The following is a 23,477-nucleotide window of genomic DNA, read 5'->3' as shown; positions in this document are numbered from 1 at the left end:
GCTTATAGGACGCTTAAGGCTGCTATAGGCTGGGCTAGTTAGCTCGCTACAGCTAACGCTAGCAGATGTGTCCGCAATATCTAAAGTTACGAGATTACTCTGCTCTAACTGGCGGACACGGCAGTTAGAACAGAACAATATTTCTCAACGAGTTATTGCCAGGAATTTAGGAATTTCACCATCTACGGTCCGTAATATCATAAAAAGGTTCAGAAAATCTGGAGAAATAACTGCACGTAAGAGGCAAGGCCCGTGACCTTCGATCCCTCAGGCGGTTCTTCATCAAAAAGCGACATCAGTGTCTAAAGGACATCACCACATGGGCTTAGGAACACTTCAGAAAACCACTGTCAGTAACTACAGTTTGTCGCTACATCTGTAAGTGCAAGTTAAAACTCTACTATGCAAAGCGAAAGCCATTTATCAACAACACCCAGAAACGCCGTCGGCTTTGCTGGGCCCGAGCTCGTCTAAGATGAACTGATGCAAAGTGGAAAAGTGTTCTGTGGTCTGACAAATCCACATTTCAAATTGTTTTTGGAAACTGTGGACGTTGTGTCCTTCGGACCAAAGAGGAAAAGAACCATCCAGATTTTTATAGGCCCAAAGTTCAAATGCCAGCATCTGTTATGGTATGGGGGTGTATTAGTATAAGGCATGGGTAACTTACACATCTGTGAAGGCACCATTAATGCTGAAAGGTACATACAGGTTTTGGAGCAACATATGTTGCCATCCAAGCAACGTTACCATGGACGCCCCTGCTTATTTCAGCAACACAATGCCAAGCCACGTGTTACAACAGTGTGGCTTCATAGTAAAAGAGTGTGGGTACCAGACTGGCCTGCCTGTAGTCCAGACCTGTCTCCCATTGAAAATGTGTGGCACATTATGAAGCCTAAAATACCACAACGGAGACCCAGAACTGTTGAACAACTTCAGCTTTACATCAAGCAAGAATGGGAAAGAATTCCAACTGAAAACTTAAAAAATTGCTCTCCTCAGTTCCCAAACGTTTACTGAGTATTGTTAAAAGGAAAGGCCATGTAACACAGTGGTAAAAATGCCCCTGTGCCAACTTGTTTGCAATGTGCAGCTGCCATTAAATTCTAAGTTAAAGATTATTTGCAAAAAAAAAAAAAAAGAAGAAGTTTCTCAGTTTAAACATTAAATATTTTGTCTTTGTAATGTATTCAATTGAATATAAGTTGAAAAGGATTTGCAAATCATTGTATTCTGTTTTTATTTATGATTTACACAACATGCCAACTACACTGGTTTTGGGTTTTGTACTTGTCGCTGTTGTCTTATTTATCCTATGTAAACATCAACATGCTGAAGGGACTAAAGATGGAATTTAGCCGTTGGCTATAATCTTGCATATTTACATGTTTATGTAAAAAAAAAAAAAAAACTCTAAGAAGCACTGATCTAGAGTAACCTGAAATCACGAAGTAACATACAACATAGTTAACACAAACTGCGATCATTTTATGTTTATTTGAATCCAGACATAAATTGCAGTAAAATGAAGGAAACAAATGCTCAATGAGCCAAATACTGAATTTCCGCACAGTGACTACACACTAGGCTGGACACATGGAGTGCGTTTTCTATGGCACATATTCTTTGCTGAGGGGGCACCACTAACACACTTGGAGGTCCCACTCTAGTCAGGACGAAATATGAGTAACAGCAAAAAGCAAGACAACAAAGTATTACAGTTTGATTGGAATGTAGACCACAACACAAGGCCATTAGGCTGAAAATACCACAAATAACAATCCAAGCACCACTCCAAAGGTCATCAAAAGAACTGTAGGTCATTGGTTTGGGTTTTATGATACATGAGACAAATTCAATATGTTTTTTAACCAGTGAAAGGAAAAAAAATCACTACTTGAAATAATTACTGAAAAAACAATATTCCAATTAACACATACAAGCTAATGCTATATGCTGTCAGTTTAAGGATAACGTTTGTAATTTAATGTAATCGCAATACCAGCATCAATATTTTATTCCTCACTTGTCCTTGCCTGAATAAACTAACAAAACAACGACACGGCACTCTGCCAACAAAAGAACACTTTCGATTGTCTTTCACATTGACAAATATGACAGTTTCGAATATACCTTTATTTAACATAAAAATACCAGTATTTACATAATTCCTATATATTTTTGAAAGATACTTTTCTCTTTAGTAAAATACTTCATTCTAGTGCTTCAATGTAAAGTTAAGTGTTGCATTAGTGAGTCCATGGCAAATCAGTCTTTGGCTGTAAATACACACACACACACATAAATATATTTGTTTTTACCAAAGCAGTCATGGATTCTATAATTCCATTAGGGCCGCATGTATAATCAGTACTACTAATTAACTCCTGATAAATGCAGTCATGGGCATTGTATCATTGTAATATAATATATGGAAGAAAATAGTTTTACATGACATCCACTAAGGCGGATAATCACCTACAGGAAAGAACATGTTAGTATGTAAGTTATGGCGTCTGCATCGCTGGCTATTGTTTACTTCCTCAATATGTTGTCAGTCCCAAAACAGAGAGGACAGCATATTAGCTTGGAAATTGTTGTCGAGCCACCATGTCCTTAGACACTGTAAAGTTGGGCTCATATAACCATTACAATACCAAAGAACAAACCAAAACCATGTATGGCACATATATTTACATTACACAAAAGCTCAATCAAAATGAAATTCCCAGGACAATGAACAAAAGTAAACAAAAACACTTATTGATATGTACATGAAAAAACAATAATGATGGGACCTTGAGGAGCACAATTTTGCCTTCAAATGTGATAATTCTGATGTCAAGGATTGTTCCTATAAGCAGCAATTTCTTGATGTAAATCTATTTACTCATATTCGAGTAGAGTACACTGTATATTTTCAAACCTCGTAAACAAGGCAAATAAGAGGATTTTTTTAGTCCATCACTAAGTGATACATTTCTTTGTTCATACTGAAGTTCATTTAGAATTACAGTAGTACCTCAACTTACAAGTATTTTGAGATGCAAGCTGTCTCTGAGCTTTTTGTTATACTTTAGGTTGCGAGCATAATTTGAGATACAAGCCTCTCCACTGCTGTGGTTGAAGTAGCATTTGTCCACAGATTCTGCCCTCCAACCACCGGAATTGGGAAAGTTTGTGTAAAGGAGAAGAAGCGGAAGGCCGAATCAGAGAAACTAACCACTAAAAAATGTCCTATCGGTTAGCCGACCCGTGGAGTCAGTTTGTCAGCCTACGTCACAACAACCGCAGCTAGCCTCTGCGGCCATAAACTGCGAAAGGTTATCCATGAAAATATGGATAAGATCCCGATGTTATGTTTGACATGTTTTAGTTTGTTCAGTTTAGACCTGACTCAATAAATTGGACTATTGAAAATTACCTTTAATGGTACACAGATACAACTTGCTGTCAACACTGACCTCCGGTCCGTCACCCAAAGACGTCCGTGTGCAACATAACCAGCAATAACAATTCCTATTGTTACCCAACAGAGAAGCAGCTCTTAAGAGACACCAAGAGACCCAAAAAGGTCTGCTCCCAAATGTAAATGTTGAACAATACTGTTAATAATATAGTTGTTAGTAGGTACACGCTATTGTATTGTTTCTCCAACAATGTTTCCTATTTATAATTTTTCTTTTTAAAAGGCATGTTACATTTCTCTGTTACATGTTTCGGGAGGGCCAAGCAGGATTAAATGGATTAAATTAATTTCAAAAGGCGCAACTGATTTGAGATGCAAGTGCTTTGAGTTACAAACTCGGTCGTTGAACCTATTGAGATTGTAAGCTGAAGTGCCATTGTCGTTTGATATCTGCTTCATAGCTCCAGTTTTTGGTAGGAACAGAATCTGTTCATAAGTCAATAATTTCACTGCTCACACTAGCAGAGTCGTCGTGTCGGCTGACCTCAAGGTAACTGTGTGAACCCACGGGCTTTGCAGACCTTCCCCGCCTCCGGTCAGAGTCTGGTGTAATGAAGGGCCGTGTGTCATCCACTCCATCCTCCCCCAGATGTCCTGTTGATGTTCTTGAGGGATGAAGTGACACGGGGCAAGACACTGATGACGGCACATTCCCCACCTCGTTCCCGGCCCACCTGTGACCCTGGTAAGAGGGTGTAGGTGGCGCAGTCACCTGCCTGCTGGGCACACTGCTGAGAATGCTTCCCCCCAAAGGCATCGAGGACTCTGTAGGAGCCTCACTGCTTTCAGAAAATTGAGGGTCACTGTTCCTGCGCAGCCAAGGCCCCGGACTGTCCCCTGATCCAGGGGAGGGGGATTGTAAAGTTAGGTTTAAAGGATGAAACAGGCTACCACCTTCAAGCAGGTGTTCTCTGTGCAGAGCCTCATCGATACTGCGGGTGAGGTTAATGGGAGAAGGGGGCCGTAGATCAAACTCACACATTGAAAAGGATGTGTCCCTATCTTGATCCAGACTTCCGCTTCCTGAGCGATGTCGAGGCACGTCCATTGCCTGCAGTCTCAGCAGGGAGCCTTCGGAACCATCAGATATGGCACGCTCTGCAGAGTGACCCCTGTGGTTGCGTGCCCGGTTGCTGTCTTTGATGCACTGTGGCTGGGCAATTGTTTGCTCATGATTCTGGTTCCTGATTAGACTCTTTGTGATGTCAGTTCCAGAACGTTCGTGGCCAGCCCAGTTGTTAGGAACCTCTGCTGTACTTGCTCCTCCAACACCGTTACTATCAGACTTTCTGCAAGGCTTACCCGTGAGACTTTGGACTATCTTGAACCAGCATGTGTGTCTATGAGAAGAGCCTCCAGAATGGCCAGGTGACGGCATCTCTCCTGTTGTTCTTTTATCTCCTGCTCCACCTTCTTCTCTTGGCCGGCAACACTGAGGCCTCCAAAAGACCCATGAAGCCAAGAGTAGGAGGGATAATCCCCAGGCCAGCTCCAGCAGTCTGGCCCAGAAATGAACCAGCCACCAACCCCAGTTGAAACTCATCCAGTCTCCTAGCAGTCCATAGAGCCAGAGGGTGGCATGAACATGTAGCCCACAGCACAGAGCCCCTATAACTGCACAAACTGCCAGCACTTTTCCCAGAATCACCCCTTCGCTCCTGCTTCCTGACCAAGCCTTTCTATTGGCCTCTTCAGTTATTCCAGGGTGAGGTATGGGAGGGCATCGTATACGTGGAAACACATAAAAGAGGAATCCGAAACACAGACCCAGACCCCAGCACAGGGACAGAACTTGCAGGGTAACAGGCACCACAGGGGACAGCGCTGGGGAAAGCAGATCTGCTGCCAGCAGCAGAGTGCACTGCAGCACAGCCAACACAGCCACGAGGGGGGGACGCTCTAATGTTGCAGGTAAAGCTCTTACTCCAGCCACCTTCAAGGCCAGTAGGGCCAGGGCAGCTTGTGTCCACACTAGCAAGTGTAGTGGCAAATTGTAAATGGCCGCAACTGCAGAGCGAGGAAGGATTTTCTGTGTCCCGTAGGGATCAATAAGAAAGAGGGATGCTCTCAATCCTCCAACGAGAAACAAAAATGCATTGGCAAGAGCAAGAGCCGCCCGATGAGGACAATTTGAGCCAGGTGACAAGATGAGTCCAAGTGCAGATCCGCCAAATAAAAGCAGGAAAAGGCTTGCTGATCCATAGACATGAAGGGCCCAAGCAAAAGCCAGAGTCCTGCTCAGGTCACCCCAGTAGATAAGGCTGCCATTTGGGGAGAGTTCGTTGCTGGCAGAAGTGGACGGGTTAAACGTGGAGTGAGGCACTTGCTGAGGATGACCCAGCAAAATGGAGCGGTTCTTCATATCAATGAGGTAAGTTGGTGCCAAGATTGTTTGGGTAACTGGTGCCACTGTTGTTGTCAGGACCGACGAGTTTACTGGGGATGAGAAGAAAAGAGTCTTGATTTTATTATTCTAATATAATGCAATTAATAAAAAAAGTAAATATGTTCATTCATAACATTATTACATTGGAATTCATTATACATACAAAGGCAATCTTAAATCAAAAGCATTGCATCATAATAATCATGTACAGTATATGTGGTGTTCACGCCACTAGAGGGGTGCAGTTCACCATTACAATAATGACCTAGAACCATCTGGCCCAATCAAGTCACTCTTGTGTTGCTAATCAGTTCTGCATCTATCTCATCACTACCGATATAAATAGGATTTCTACAAAGGAAGAAAATTAACCATACTAATGAGACCTCTAATCCGGGGGTAGGGAACCTATGGCTCTGGAGCCAGATGTGGCTCTTTTGATGACTGCATCTGGCTGTCAGATAAATCTTAACTGACATTGCTTAACACGATAAGTAATGAATAATTCCGCTGGTAATCAGTCTTAAAAATAAAGTTCAAAATATAAAACATTCTCATGCATTTTAATCCATCCATCCGTTTCCTACCACACCTGTTCAAGAAGTTGCATTAATGGTATGAAGTATTTTAATTATTATTGGTAAGCTTCAGAATAACAATGTTATTAAAAAAGAATAAGAGACTTATCATACTCATATCATATCATAAAATGTTGATCTTACTTAAAAAATGCACGCATTTAGTTGTATTCAGTGTTAAAAAATATTATATGGCTCTCATGGAAATACATTTTAAAATATTTGGCTTTCATGGCTCTCTCAGCCAAAAAGGTTCCCGACCCCTGCTCTAATCTGACTAAATCATTGTTGTACAGTAAGCATTATGATGTTAACAGAAGAACAGTACATCCTAAACAAGGCCAGACAATACCAGTTCATAAAACAAATGTGAGCCATTGTATGGATGGTAAAGAAAATGTCTTTCTACGGTACAGGCTAGATGATATAATCATAATGATGCTCAAAAATTCATCAAATGTTGCGCATATAATCTTTGGGGAGGGAGTAAGTATAATGTTAATTATATTTGTAGAGACCACACAGTATTTCATTGCACCTGCACTATGTAAGAACACTGGAACATTTTACAGGATTGCCGTACTGTATATACAGTAGTATTGATTATCATTGCTTAATCTGTCATGATGATTCTGGTCGCTTTTGTCGAGGGATATACTGCTGGGTTTCCCCTCCATGTAATTAATGGTGGCGGCCCGCCACGGCAAAATAAAAGCCTTCACATGTTAAAAATTATGGTAATTTACGTGAAAACAAATTTAGGTAATATATTGTATGAATGGATATATAGAGCCTACTATTTCGCACTATTAACTAGTGATGCACTGAAAATGTGGCCACCGAAATAGAATGATCACAGAAACAGCACTGCCAAAACAGAATATTGTGATGATGTAAGGAACACACCTGATTTTATGGAGCGGAGGCAGCATGTCTGCCACCTGCAATGTGGCAGTACTTTAATGTATCCTAGATATACCTGCAGACAGCGATCTACAAAATGTGCAATGTGCAAATTATAAGAAGATAGTGGCGCTCTTTTAAGGGCAAAAAGTGCAGCTAGGACAGTGTAAAGCAAGAGTGAAGTCAGGCTCCCTGCATCTCTCGCTGTTTGGAGTGACAGAAGTAAAGAGTCTCTAAACACGAGTACAGTCTCCAATAGCACTACAACAAGATGCTAGATTTGTTGCTAGTCTTTTTTAATATAGAAAGTCACTAAAAGGACTGAGGTCGTCTCTAGAAACTTGAACAATTATTAACAAAGCAGCAACAATTTAAAATTAAGCAAAACAATATAATACAACACAATATATGTTTGTTAATAATTAATAATAACACATTTATTTTCAAATTTATGTATAACATTTTTTAGATTTTTTTAGAGAAATATTGGCATAATGGCATCATACAGACCACGACCCCACCACGCCACCTAGCCACGCCTCTATCGCCACAAGTATGTTGGTAATCCAGGGGAAAACCCTGTACTGTACTTTAGAGCAGTCAGTGTACAGCTTGTATAGCAGTACAGATGTAGTATCCACTGAAAATGACGCTTAAGGTAATGTACTTTTATCTATCTATTGCAGAGACACAGTCACAGGCAGAACCATTCTGTGGAAGGCAGGTTAAAAATAAACCTGTGTATCCATCTGTTACCATTCGTACAACAGAATAAATCATGGAATGCTTTATAGTGTCCCATGAGAAAGTAAAATACAGTATGTGCAATGGCTCAGTAAAGGTTGGGAAACCCAAGTTCAAATAGCTAGCAACACAAGTGAGTGTCAAGATAATAGTGTCTTTTTTACAGTCAAGGATGGTGGTAGTAGCGTCAAGGTGTAGGACTGCATTACAGTACATCTATAATGTGTTCCAAGCTGTAAACTGAGGCCCTTATCTAGTAAAGATCTGTGTGCATTGGTATTTGTATTGATCCATTTGTAGTGTAATAATGCTCATTGTTATTTCTGTATTATTTTTTATTTTTCGCTAACTGCTTATTTGCTATTACTTTTACCATCATATTTGTACATGTCATATTTGCTGATGTTGCTCTATTGTTGTTGTTGTTGTTGTTGTTGTTTTTGTCTCTCTGTCTAATCCCCCTCTTGTCCCCACAATTTCCCCCTCTGTCTTCTTTTTTTTCTCTTTCTATCCCCTCCTGCTCCGGCCCGGCTGCACTAAATGATAATATAAATACATTTAATAAAGTCAAATACAAATAAGGCAACAAGAGAAGTATCCTACACTTCTCTTTTGTAAAGTAAATCTGAACAGCCGACATGGGCATCTACATCAACTATATGATTTGCCTGAGAAGCTGGACAGGACATTAAAAAAAAAAAAAAAAAAAAAAAAAAAAAAAAAAAAAAAAAAGATCTGTGTGCATTAAAACAAGTGCAAATTTGACGTAAAGCTGATCCACTAAACTTGTGCACAGAGGATTGTGTCTCTTAAAACACCTGACCAGTGAGGAATCGAGGAGGCATCTGGACAAGATGCCTGAGCTTCCTCAACTGGCTCTTCCTGATGCGAAAGAGCAGAGGCCATACCTTAAAACTCCTCCCAGACTACTGAGATCCTCACCCATTCTTTTGAAGTGAGTCCAGCTACCTTTCAGAGGTCATTTATCTTTGTTGCTTGTACCCGCAATCTTGCTCTTTTGGTCACTACCCAAAGCTTGTAATCATTGGTGATGGTAAGAACGTAGATCAACGAGTTAACCGAGAGATTTGCCTTCTGGCCCAGCTCTCGCTTCACCACGATGGTCCAGTACAGTGACCGCTTCCCCGATTTGCCTGTCAATCTTGCACCCCCTGCCTTACCTCACTCGTGAACAAGATCTCAAGATATTACAACTTCTCCACCTGGGGCAAGACCTTACTCCTAACCCGAAGGGTGTAATCCACTGTTTTCTAGCTGAGAACTATGGCCTCAGATTCGGAGGTGCTGAGTCTCATCCCAGAAGCTTCACACTCAGCTATTAACTGCCCCAATGTACGCTGGAGGTCACAGCTTAATGTGGCAATCAGGACCACATCATCGGCAAATAGCAAAGACTTTGGCTGCGCCTTGATATTCTGTATATGTACATTTACAGTGAACAGGCTGGATTTACTGATGGCAATGCGAACCAGGCTCATGCTCTGGTTGTACAAAGAACAGATAGCACGTAGGAGTATGAATCCAATACTCCCTGAAAACCCCACATAGGGCACTGCAATGGACATGGTCATATGCTTTTTCCAAGTCCATTAAGCACATGTACACCAGTTAGGCAAACTCCCATGCACCCTGCAGTACCCTTGCAAGGGTGTAGAGCTGGTCCAGTGTTCCACGACAAGGACAAAAAAATGCGTTTATCTCCTTATAGCTGAGGTTTGAACAACAGTTGTACCTATCTCTCCAGCATTAAGGAATAGACTTTCCCAGGGAAGTTGAGGAGTGTATTTCGACATACCTTTGAAAAAAACTAAAATTACAAAATATATGACGATACAGACTTGTTTATTTAACTGAGTCACAAAACAATGCAAGTTTATTTTGAAATGTTTTGTAACTTTACACGTATGACTGAGGCATGAGCTTTTAACTGTTGAACTGTTCAATAGTTCTCTTCAGTGGCACAATGAGAGACATTGTCAGATTTTTTTGAACACCACCACTGTGGCAACTGTCTTAAAAGGATGTAACTTTCATATCGCAGCTGTCAAGTCTATCAATGATTTAGGTGTTCTGTCTTATATCTGGGGTAGGCTGGTGGGAGATGCTGCTATAACAGCTTGCTGTTTGAGGTAACGGGCCAGCATATCCAAAGTGCTGTACCATGGCGTTCTAACGTCCATGATTAACTTGTGTAATGGCAGTTGTAGCTGCTTCTGCTTGTACATTAACACAACAGTCGTTGTTGAACCCTGCTGAAAAAGCAGCCACAAGTCTAACCCGCTTGAATAAACGAGTGATACAGGGAACACGGCGGTGGGTTGCAGGGTTTAGCAATCCAGCACGGTGGAACAGGGTTTAGTGCATTTGCCTCACAATGGGTTCGATCACGGGCTCGGGATCTTTCTGTGTGGAGTTTGCATGTTCTCCCCGTGACTGCGTGGGTTCCCTCCGGGTACTCCGGCTTCCTCCCACCTCCAAAGACATGCACCTGGGGATAGGTTGATTGGCAACACTAAATTGGTCCTAGTGTGTGAATGTTGTCTGTCTATCTATGTTGGCCCTGCGATGAGGTGGCGACTTGTCCAGGGTGTACACCGCCTTCCGCCCGAATGCAGCTGAGATAGGCTCCAGCACCCCCCGCGACCCCAAAAGGGACAAACGGTATAAAATGGATGGATGGATGGTTTGATCTTTTAAGCTCCAAGTTAGTGACAGCTGCTTATAAAACCTCAGCTATGTTTGCCCCTGTGTGAGCCTTGAAAAGAGGGTGGGGCGTCTGCCCTGTGCGGGCAAGACAGCTTTTCTCTTAAAGAAGAAACAATGTTGTGTTTTTACAAGATCTCATCTTGTCAAACTCATACTCTTAAGCTTTCTTGGAAACACACCATAGTATTTAAAGATGTTGAAAATAAATGCATTTCCATGACTACCATTTACCAGACAGCAGATTTATGATGTCTCATGCTGACAACAGATGTATTCCTCTACAGTGTTGGGACTAACGTGTTACTAAGTAACGCGTTACTGTAACGCCGTTAGTTTCGGCGGTAACTAGTAATCTAACGCGTTATTTTTTTATATGCAGTAATTCAGTTACCGTTACTACATGATGCGTTACTGCGTTATTTTACGTTATTTTTTAATGTAGTATCGGCTAGAAACAGAAGAAGTGTCGTCCTTCTGTCTCACAAGGAAAAGAAAAGGCGTGCTTTCCTCGACCGAGGAGCGGAGCGCAGGGGAGACGTTCCTCCAGGGCCTATGTACTTCGGGGCTAACACCCTTCACTTTACCCGGCAGTGGGTCTTTACAGCTCCGGACTCGAGGGTGAATGACGAGGCCGGCGGGTTGTTGCAATTTTGTGACTTTATTGGTGTCTTGCACGTAGCCATCCACCAAGCTAGAGCACCTGCACGCATCCACTGTTGCGCTCCCTCACCTCTCTCGCTCACTCACTCACTGACGTCACTCACCTCACATGCTGTCATTTCTTAAAAGGCCACACACACACACACACACGCTACTCTCATAACAACTAAAAAGACATCATGGCGAAGCCAGAAGTCGAGGTTCTTAACATGGATACATTGTCACTACTTTTCTTTTGTCGAGCACAAAGAAAATAACATTTTAGTTAAATGTAAGTTGTGTCTTGGATCAAAGATCCCATCTACTTAAAGTTAAAGTGACAATGATTGTCACACACACACTAGGTGTGGTGAAATTATTCTCTGCATTTGACCCATCACCCTTGATCACCCCCTGGGAGGTGAGGGGAGCAGTGAGTAGCAACAGTGACCGCACCCGGGAATACTGCCCAAAACAGCAATTCAAATCTGCTGAAACAGCTACATAAATGTAAATGGGTTATACTTGTATAGCTTTTCTACCTTTTTCAGGAACTCAAAGCGCTTTGACACTATTTCCACATTCACCCATTCACACACACATTCACACACTGATGGCGGGAGCTGCCATGCAAGGCACTAACCAGGACTCATCAGGAGCAAGGTTGAAGTGTCTTGCTCAAGGACACAACGGACGTGACTAGGATGGTAGAAGGTAACCCTCAGATTGCTGGCACGGCCACTCTCCCAACTTCGCCACGCCACATAAGCAACATGCTTTGACGAAGCTAGTAAAGAGAGACACAGACTCCGATGCCACTTCACCTCCACCTAAGGATTTTAACGGAGGCAATGCTAGCCAGGACAACATTGATAGAGCCATTACAGCGTATGTGCTAGAAGACATGCAGGCTATTTCTACAGTGGAGTCACCCGTTTTCTGGCAGCTAAATAGCATGATACCGGCGTCAAACAACAAATGGCACAGAAAACATGTTCCAAGTACCTGGACAGTGAGTACATAAACATGGAAAGCGAGCTAAAGAAAACACTCCAAACTCTGCCTCTGCTCATCATTGAAGGTACACACTGTCAATTCTCTTATATACTATTTCATTCTAGACTTCTAGAGTGTTTGATTATCACATCACTCTAAATGTATAGACTATAAAGTTCACAAACATAAAGAGGGATGCTAGTGGGCCAGGCCAATCTTTCATTTTCTCTAAACTAAAACTGGGGAAATGTGTAGAGTCTTCTGGGCTTCACTACAGTGTTGATCTCCTGAATACATGATTTTATTTCACAATTCCTTGAGAGAGAAAAAATGCCTGATTAGGCTTTGTGTATGTCATGTGTGCCTTCCTTGGGTGAAGCCAGCTTTACAGCTATGTTGTTATTATGCGGTTTGTTACTTATGTATGTTATGTTGCAGCTATTTCAAATAGTTTTGTCAATTTGTTGTGGCCTGAAATAAATTGGCCCTTTGAAACATATCTTTGTCTTTGTGTGTTGTATGTAGACCACATTGCTTAGCAGAGTTCAGTGATGCAAATGCATGTCAAGTTGATCAACACATGGTATTATTCTCCAGTGCAATAACAGTACTGAAACAAAGGCTAAAAGGGCATTAATGGGAGCCTTAAAAAAAAGGAGAAAAAAATAAGTAACTAAATAGTTACTTTTCACAGTAACGCATTACTTTTTGGTGTAAGTAACTGAGTTAGTAACTGAGTTACTTTTGAAATAAAGTAACTAGTAACTGTAACTAGTTACTGGTTTTCAGTAACTAACCCAACACTTTTCCTCTATGGATTTTAAACATGATGGATGGTTGCACAGCATGGTCAATCACTAATTTTTTTGATGAGCCACTCGGTTGACTTGAAAAAAAAATAAAATAAAAGTGACACAGAGCCTCAAGAGTCATCTTTTATCTTGGTGCTTCTTGTTACTTGAACAGCTCATAGCGACACTTTTTTGACCTTGTCAAACTTTTAAATTTTTTAAATGTCTTCATTCACCCCATTCTTCACAGGAGTGTGATCCAGACACATTCCATATTGCACAGCTGTGTAGGTTCAACTTATCTCTGATTGAATGTGCACATGTTGTAATAAACTTATCCAAAATGCTTACAGATCTCAAAGTGCAGTTCTAATGTAATGTTGTGGAACATTTCACTAACATTTTAAGGATGAGAGTCATCCAGGTCATTACTATGTTGTTCCTTTCCATTCCGCCTGTATGTCACACTTTCCCCTTTCTAGGTGGTTTTATTTAACTCCTCCCTGGAATAATTTTTCCTTACATCTGCTTTTCATTACCAAACCGGCTCACTACGTTTCTGTACCTATTTCTTTGACCACACATTTACCCATTGCCTGTATACCATAGTCCCTTTTTTCTGAACCCACTTTCCTCTTATATGCATGCCTGCTTGTGATTCCATTATCATCCATTACACTTTATTTTCCAACCTTTCTGCATCTCCTTATACTTTTTCCATCTGTGTGTGTACCTCACACCCAATACCATCTCACTGCTCACTGCTTCTTCCCATCATTCAGCTGATATCAAGGTAAATTATTTGTTTACCACTGATTATGAAACTGGTCTAACTAGTTAGACAAGCTATTGCACATTCTTCACATACCTGTTGCTGTTGGCTGCACGGTCGTCGTAGTTCCCTTTTTTACCAGGTGTGTTTGATTGGGTTTATTTGTTGCTTTGGTTTGTTGTTTCCTATCAGTAGTTGTAAGCATACTAGCTATGGTTGTTGTAGCTGCTATCGCTGTCACTGAATGTGAAATGTTCCTGTTTTGATTGGTAACTGGTTGTCCAAGAATCTCTGGCTGTTTCCCAGTGGATCCAACTGTAGTGGTGGAAAGTGTGTGTAGAGTCACTGCAACTCCCAAGTCTTGTTTTGAAGGAGGAGTTTTTGCAGCAGGATAACCTGAAATTTGGGAAGAACATACACATACTATATGTCATTTGCAAGGGCAGGTTTAAACTTTCTTGAATTTTTTTAATTCTCACCTGTTATCACAAAAACAGAAGCTGTGGCCTGTGAGGCTTTTGATCCAGTTTGTGGTGTCAGTGCCAACATATGGGGCTCCACAGTTGATGAATTGTGTACTTCAGATCTTTTAGCCTGTGTGTGTGCTTGATAGTGCTCCACTAAATCAGCAGTTGTTGGCACAGGAGGAAGTAATTCCTCTTTTTCAAGCATCAATGTTGTACTTCCTGATCCTAGCCCCTGCAAATTACTTGTATCTACAGGTGGATTGATGGCGATCACTGGTTTACTGGAGGGTGAAGTGAGCACAGGTGCCGACAAGCCTTTTGAGGCAGATTTTTCTTTTGCCAAAGCCCCACTGTGGTTAGTTAGGTCTATCCTGAGCTTGGCGATGCTCGCTTGACTAATGTTTGTCCCACGGCTTCGTGTCTGAGAAGAAAGGGTTGACATAGCAGAGGCAGTTGGGTGTATTATTTGTCCTTGCTGCACTGCATTTGTTGTTGTCAGCTGATCCCACATTGTAACCTTAGCTGGCACAGCACTGCGCCCACTGTGAGGCGTAGAGGACAGATATCCATCTGTCTTGGAAGGTTGAGAGTCTTTGGGAAGATCGGGGGGAGCAAATGAAGAGGATGTGCCAATGATGACCTGGGCATCACAGGAATGGAGGGAAAAGGTGAGGAATCTTAAAAAAAGGAGAAGCATGAAAGCCATGGCCTGAGTAGTGAGCAGTTCCTCTTGCTGTTACACCATCCTCACAGTTGGCTTCTGTTGACACAGAAAAAAACAATCAGTATATTTTATTGTGCAAAAATATGGAAACAAATATATATATATATATATATATATATATACATATATATATATATATATATATATATATATACAAATATATATATATATATATATATATATATACATACTACACATATAGATATACTGTATATATGTACATATATATACATAAATATATATATATATACATACTGCACATATACATATACTGTATATATGTACATATATATACACATAAATACATATATATATATATATATATATATATATATATATATATATATATATATATACTGCACATATACATATACTGTATATATGTACATATATATATATATAAATACATATATATATATATATATATATATATATATATATATATATATATATATATATATATATATATATATATATATATATATATATATATATATATACACATACAATCTCCAAAGTTTGTTTTGTAGAGTAGATACAGTGGGCAGGTTCGGGTCAAGTCATTGAAACTCCTGTAGGTGTGTGTTTGGGCATGTCACCATCAGTCATACAGGGAGCTGTCAGGTGTAAGGTTTCATAGTTTCAATACATTGCACAAGTCCACACAGAGACATACAGTACAAACCTCAGGTTAGTTTGTCATTGTAATGAAAAATACTCGTATATGCCACTGTTATTTTTTCACCTAAGCTCATTGCTTGCGATAAGAATAACGCGACTTCAAGTCATTACCATGGCAACACTGGATCCCCTATTAGAAGAGACCCATCTATAATATTTGTGGCTGAGCTACGGTACATATCAATCCGTACAGTAAGCACTGATTGGTCAAGCAGTGTCAATCATTATTACACTCCTATTACTATTAATGGTTACCAGCTCATAACAATACTGTACATATCACCTGTTCTCAAAGCTTATTTTTCAGTTGTTTTTGTCACGGTGCATGCACAACCCCTCATTCCTTCTACTGCATGCTCGGCTGGCACCTCTGCTGGCAGAGCACAAGGCATTGCGGCCACGCGCTGGCAAAGCTGCAAGCAATCAGCACACCTGGGACTAATGAAGGCAAGCAGCATAAAGACCAGCGGACCCGAAGATCCAGCGCCGGAACATAGTTCACTCTTTGTAGTAAGCATCCCGTCTCTGGCTTCCCTGCAGCATACTTGCTCTCTCTCCCTGTGACTTCCCTGTTCCCGTGTCTTATGTCCTTTGTGTTCCCCGCAGTGATTTTCCTGTTCCCCGTGATCGAGCTGTGTGCCTCAACTCTTTGGATTTTGGACTGCCTCCCTCGATCCTTGACCCCTGCTTGGACACGGACCTTGTTGCTTCTCTCCAGCCCCCGACTGCTTGCTTGCCCACGGACTGCCTTCTTGCCTTGCCCCTCTGGTCTGACGAAAGATTCATCCAACATGCACATACAACAAACCCTGGTAACATTAACATTGTTAATCCTACACATCGTTTTGCACCAAACACATAAGAGTAGCATACACCTCCCACACACTCATCAAAAGGTTCAATAAACCTATTGAACCGATTCTTGTCTTGGTGTCGTCTCCTTCAAAATGATCAAATAGTAATTTGTTCTGAGTAGTGGAACACATTATTCAAGTCGAGCTCATAATGACATTATGAGTGTAGTGATGCTCAGAGAAACATTGCGAGCCACAACTATTATACAATCCTCATGTAGTCATGTAGCCAAACAGATACCAGCTGCCCTTCCCTTTTGTCAAAAACTAATTTTCGCCTATTTTAGCATGTGACTTACATAACACTCCCTTGTTCACACTGGCCTCTATCTATGACTCACAATGAGAGATGCCCCAAAGCAGCGACGTGAGGACAACACTGAAACTTCAGCATGAAACATTAGGAGCAGAAAACTTTGCATTTCAATGTGTGTGTGTGTTTGTGTGTACGTGTGTGTGTGTGTGTGCCTGTGTGTGTGTGTCTGTGTGCGTGCGTGTATGCACATGCACGTAGGCCTGTGCAAGGGCTCATTCTATAGTGAATGACTCACGAGGCCTCATTCACAGCTGTGACGACTCGTTCAACACAGTGTGGCTGATGATCTCATAAGATGATTTTCTTTTAACATGAGTAATCTGCATCTGGAAAAAAAAAATGGCTGAGGCGGTTGCCAATGCTCAGAGAAACACTATTTTACATTCACCCATGCAGAGAAATGCTGCATAGAAGGGAAATGGCCATGAGGGCAGAGATATAAGTGCTTCAACTCCACCCAATAACAGTAGCCTCAATGTTTTTTTCTTCCCGTCTGAGTCCTTTCCTTTTTTCTCCAGTTAGCCGGAATAATCTGAGCTCAGCAATGCCGCGTGCGCCTCGATAATGGCCAAATTGGCCAGAGAATATACCGAAACAGAGGCAGTAGCGTGTATATGTACATAATTTATCAATTTTTTTTAAAGGGATTTTTTATATACATGTTACAGGTTATATATCAGGGCAGCACGGTGGAAGAGGGGTTAGTGTATCTGCCTCACAATACGAAGGTCCTGAGTAGTCTTGGGTTCAATCCCGGGCTCGGGATCTTTCTGTGTGGAGTTTGCATGTTCTCCCCGTGACTGCGTGGGTTCCCTCCGGGTACTCCGGCTTCCTCCCACCTCCAAAGACATGCACCTGGGGATAGGTTGATTGGCAACACTAAATTGGCCCTAGTGTGTGAATGTGAGTGTGAATGTTGTCTGTCTATCTGTGTTGGCCCTGCGATGAGGTGGCGACTTGTCCAGGGTGTACCCCGCCTTCCGCCCGATTGTAGCTGAGATAGGCTCCAGATAGGCTCCAGCGCATTATTCCCTTAGGGGTCGCGGGGGACCCGTGACCCCAAAGGGAATAAGCGGTAGCAAATGGGTGGATGGATGGAAGGTTATATATCTTTTATTATTGAATGTATCAAATGTGATGAATATTTGATGGACCACAATGGAAACAAGCCTTTTGGCATTTTGTGCCATCCATTTGCCTTTTTAAAGCATTACATGGATTCAATTCTTTAAGATGTCAATAAACTTCTCAATCAATCAAAAAGCTTTAGCAGTATCCAGATTAAAGTCCTCTACTTGATAGGGGTAATAGGCGGGTGAAGCAGCAATGGTGGAGGAGGCGTAGTGATGGAATAAAGCTGACAGCGTACGGTACCTTGAGGGACAAACTTGACAAGTCGTGAGGATGCAGGAAGGATGGGATGGTTAAAAGACGCAGGCATTGTGAAAACAAATCTATCATTTGTTTCATCTACTTTCAAGACAAGAGGCGCTCACACGGTCGGTTTTGAAATGTCAGTTTTTAATGCTGTAATGAGGAAAAACATTTTCCTTCGTGGACCCAGCCAGATGAACCTGGCATACAGTGACGTGCGGTGACCTTCACACCAGGTGAGGCACTGATGCTCTAACCATACAGGTTGCCCTGTCCGGCTTGTCACTGACAGTTTGGTTATGTTGTATTTTTTCCTCTGTGTTTGTGTTTTATTTCCTGTCAGCGCTCTTATTTTGGTTCAGTTTCCTGCTTGTCTTCCTGAGCGTTGTTTCCCCTCACCTGCGGCTGATTGGCAGCCTGGCCACACCTGATGTTAATCAGCCGACTACTGTTTATACCTGCCTCGCCCTCCAGTCAGTGCTGGAGTATTGTGAGCTGTTCCCTAGTTCCTGTTTGCTGTATCCTGTATGCTATGAGCTGTTCCCTGGTTCCTGTTTGCTGTATCCTGTATGCTGCTAGCTGTTTGCGGTTTGCTGGTTCCTCCTATTTTGTATCCTGTTTCCTGTTTGTTGTTTCCAGTTTGCCTGTTTCCTGGTTCCTGATTCCTGTTTTCCTGCATTTTCTTTGGAAATTAAAATCATGTTTGCATCAAGCCTGTCATCTCTGCATCTTTGGGTTCATCACCAACAATTCCTGACATGCCCAGTAAAATGAAAACAAGAAAAAGAATGGCATAATTCACGTTCATAAAAAAATAATTATCAAATGCTTCCAGGTCTCATTAATTTGTGTTGATTTATTTTTATTTTTTACCTTACTGTGTTTCTATTTGTATCTGAAGCAGCACAATCTATGCGCCATGAAAACATACTTTGTATGATCACCCCCGTTTAGTCTGAAAGTCCAGTTCAGAGGATAATGTTTGAAATGAAGTGAAATAGAACCCTGTAATTTGATCTTGGATATATAATCTCCCTTATTTGCATCAACCTTCATTCATTCAGCACAACATTAAAACAATGTTATTGCAACTGAAAAAAAAACTGTCTTCCTCACTGATAAAACATGGTAGCATCATACATTTTGTAGCTCGCTATCACCCCCACTTCGCCAGTGTGGTGAGTTAGAGTACTACAAGAGAGAGCAGACTCGTTTCTCTTTTTGTAGGTTGATTATCTAAAATAATGTTGTTACACTTATATTCAAAATATTAAACAAGCTGAAGATTCTACAGTGAACTGAACTACAAATGTATAGTGTAAAATGTCTCTACAAACATTATTTTGGCGACATTGAAACATTGAAGCAGACCAGCCAGTAAGCCCCGCCCTCAGCCTCTTCACCTTTCCACACACACACACACACACACACACACACACACACACACACTACTATCGAATTCCAGAAGGAAATCATCCCAAAAGTTGCCGTTTGAGTTGTTGATCTCACTAGAATGAAGACGATCAACAAAAAGTACTTTCCTGACAAAAAAAGAAGAACTGGAAGGTGCGACTGTTGCCAAAAGAGTAAAGGTGTTGACATAACAGAGACCAAAAACGATTGAAAATGTTGGGAAGTTGTTTTTGGATATACCTTTCCACTCGTCACGCTTCCCCTCTTATCTCCTCACTGTGTTTGTTTACAAAAGTGTTTAATAAGGGCGAACATTATGTTGTTTACATTTACAATCATTATGAGAGACAAGAAGACAAAAGGTTTTTGGAGTCTTACATGTATACATCGGCTCGTTCTAGGTAGCTAGCAATGCAGCTAATGGGAGCAATCAATTCTACCTCTCACTCACTTTAAACATGCATACAAAAACAGTCACCAATACTTAATTTGAGTTACAAAACCTGTATAACAACCAAACTGTATCACCATTGTTATTGTAAGAGCGAACACTGAGGAGCTCTTTTTCTAGCGTACTAACACATCGGCTTGCTTCGGTATTAGCCGTAAAAGTTAACTACGGCAAGACAGAAGCTAGTCAGCACAAAACGTGTTTGAGTTTGTAATGCACAACACTGTGATAGGACACCAACGTGTACTAACTGAAAACCATGAACATTCATATTACAGTACCTGTAAAGTATTAGCCCACATTTCATGTTTTGTTTGTACACAGCTAGCCAGACAGCTTAGGCGATCTGTCATGATACACACATGACGTGCTGTGTTTATCATGATCAATATAAAGTGTGACTCACTCGATGGACAGTTGTCCGTTTGGTCCAGCTGGCCGGGGACGTTTTTTCTGGTTTATTTGGGTAAGCACTCCATTTTTGTCGAAATAGCTTGTCTCCAAATTCCACATTTGCAGCTTCGTGTCACACCGACCTCACTCTGTCGACTTCCGTCTGCTCAAACGTTTCACCCTCTTCTTCATGCTCGCTTCTAGAAACAGTAGTTACTCCTCCGTCCATTCAGATTCAAAAAGATATGGTTGTGAATCCTCAATTTTCCAAAAATAGTCGTCTTTGTTGTCTGTTATTAAGTCTGCCGTGATTAGAACACACACAAGCTTTTGTTTGCGGAAGTAGGAACACACATTTGTTGCCAGAAGTCAGATGTGCGCTGCTATGGAAACGGAAATCAGTGAGCGGAAGTGGCCTAGTGGATAGAGTGTCGGCCCTGAGATCGGTAGGTTGTGAGTTCAAACCCCTGCCGAGTCATACCAAAGACTATAAAAATGGGACCCATTACCTCCCTGCTTGGCACTCAGCATCAAGGGTTGGAATTGGGGGTTGAATCACCAAAAATGATTCCCGGGCGCAGCCACCGCTGCTGCTCACTGCTCCCCTCACCTCCCAGGGGGTGAACAAGGGGATGAGTCAAATGCAGAGGACAAATTTCACCACACCTAATGTGTGTGTGACAATCATTGGTACTTTAACTTTAACTTAAGGTACTACTGTATAGTAGTTTGTGCGATGCAGGTTTAACTATCGTGTATATGTTCACCGAGGTTTCCAGCCAGGTACACAGTGGATGGCAGCCAAACATAAACAATATATCTACTGAGAAATGGCTTTTAATATGTATAGTATTACTATCTTGTTCTAAAGTGCTCCAGCATGAATAAGCTTGTGTGTTAATACGAGTGAGATTATTGTGTCTTCAAAGAACTAAGCTTTAGTGAGAGAAAAGGAACAACTGCACATTTTTCAACAAAGACAGCCCGCATCAGAAAATACTTAATTTAATCCCCAAAGAGAGGGCAATTGAGAATAGCCATCTCATATAGAAGGCAGATGGGTGCAGAAAGTCAGTGTATTTTTATCATGCTGCCCCCTCTGGGGCCAAAGGACGCATCATTCTGCTCATTTACTTGCAGGGGGTGTGCATGCTGTCAATCACTCTTCTACAATATGTTCTTTATGTAGGGCAGGAAATGCTTCCGAACAATATGGAATGACAACATGAAATAGTGCCGCCCCTGAAAAACGGAAAATTACTCAAGGACATGACTCACTGTGTGCTGTGCTAATCTCTAAATCATTGCAATACTAATACTAATGTCTTAATATGACGAGTGTTGGTTGGCACACATGGGACTTTGCAGAAGAATTAATGAGGCCAGTGTTTACAGAAGGTTTCGGAGAATTTCCCCCTGCAAATGTTCCTTTTTTTTCTGTGCCAGCGTCCAGAAAGTCGTGCAAGAAAATGGCAATTGTATGCCTTTAGTAGACCTTAAATGTCAATCACCCGTAACTTTTAATGAGTTATACTGTATAGCACTTTTCTAGCTTCAAGGTACTCAAAGCGCCTTGACACTATTTCCACATTCACCCATTCACACACACATTCACACACTGATGGCGGGAGCTGCCATGCAAGGCCCCAACCACAATCCATCAGGAGCTAGGGTGAAGTGTCTTGCACAAGGATACAACAGACATAACTATAGGATGGCAGAAGCTGGGGATCGAACCAGGAACCCTCAAGTTGCTGGCACGGCCGCTCTACCAATCGAGCCACGCCGAGCCACTTTTTGAATCTATGTCCTAATTATGAAATCAAAATTATAATTGTATTTGCATTTGGACAGAGTAAATGATAATTGACCAGCTTGTTCTATTTGAGGTTGTAAATGCAGCAAAAACAAAGAGTATAATTTCGTTGGGAGTGATCAAATAAAAGTCAGACAGGGTTAAATAAAAGAGTAGCATGCATGCTCTATGATCAGTATAGAAGCAGATGATCTTTGGTCGTTTTTCCCCAGAGGAACTTTGTTTCATGCTCCAGTGAATACATTTCGTGGCAATGAATGAAGCGCTGCTTCTAACATTGCGTTGAGTACTCTGGGAGTGTTGCCTTTCTCACAGTGTTACATCAAGTATGAAGAATAAGGTTCCCCAGTTGTCAAAAGAATTTTGCATGCAAAGGGAAAACATCTCATCCAAAACCCTTAAAATACAAGGTAGCGCAACACAGAACTCTTGTTTACCAGAAAATAACATTTTGAGTAATGAGAGATTCTTTTTAGTCTGAATGTGTGCATCCCACAAATCTTTAGCTACATTTAATCCACGTATGCACGCAAAAAAGGGTCAAAGAAAAATGCTGTCACAGCATTAAAAAAGGACCGTGGTACCTCAACTTAAGAGTGCCTCAACCTTGGATGTAACAATATGATAATTCCTTATCACGGTTATCGTGACGAACATTACCACGGTTACAGTTATTGTTTCAGTATTGTTGAATGAGTTAAAAAATAAACTACTTATACACACACTGAAATATGTTGACCAAGTTACCGGTATTAAAAATAAAAATAAAAAACTATACTGCTAGAAAACCCACTATTTTGCCTGTTTTGTGTTTCTTATGCTTCACTGATTGTGTTTGAGTCTTAGTATTCTGCTTGAAAGGCTTTTATTGTTTTAAATATTGGTTTGTACTGTCGCACTTTAAGATTTATTAAAATTAAAAGTGCATAACAAATAAAATATATTATTTATTATTTCTGTCGGGCGTTGTGGTATTTTAA

The 23,477-nt window shown here is 41.2% G+C and overlaps 1 protein-coding gene across 1 annotated transcript in view; it reads right to left on the bottom strand.

Moving 5' to 3' along the window:
* Nucleotides 1–1,481: 1,481 nt before the first annotated feature.
* The window catches only part of LOC133620383 (uncharacterized), a 37,956-nt gene continuing 15,960 nt past the window's right edge, over nucleotides 1,482–23,477 (bottom strand). The window contains exons 2-4 of the mRNA XM_061981848.1: nucleotides 14,488–15,235; nucleotides 14,105–14,404; nucleotides 1,482–5,908 (exon numbers count right to left, since the gene is read on the bottom strand). Of these exons, the coding sequence (XP_061837832.1) occupies nucleotides 3,903–5,908; nucleotides 14,105–14,404; nucleotides 14,488–15,181 (3,000 nt within the window). The 5' untranslated portion in view covers nucleotides 15,182–15,235 and the 3' untranslated portion in view covers nucleotides 1,482–3,902. The remainder of the gene's footprint in view (nucleotides 5,909–14,104; nucleotides 14,405–14,487; nucleotides 15,236–23,477) is intronic.

Source organism: Nerophis lumbriciformis, linkage group LG01 (genome assembly GCF_033978685.3).
Source record: "Nerophis lumbriciformis linkage group LG01, RoL_Nlum_v2.1, whole genome shotgun sequence".
NCBI classification, from domain to species: domain Eukaryota; kingdom Metazoa; phylum Chordata; class Actinopteri; order Syngnathiformes; family Syngnathidae; genus Nerophis; species Nerophis lumbriciformis.
This window is presented reverse-complemented; position numbering and strand designations above follow the sequence as displayed.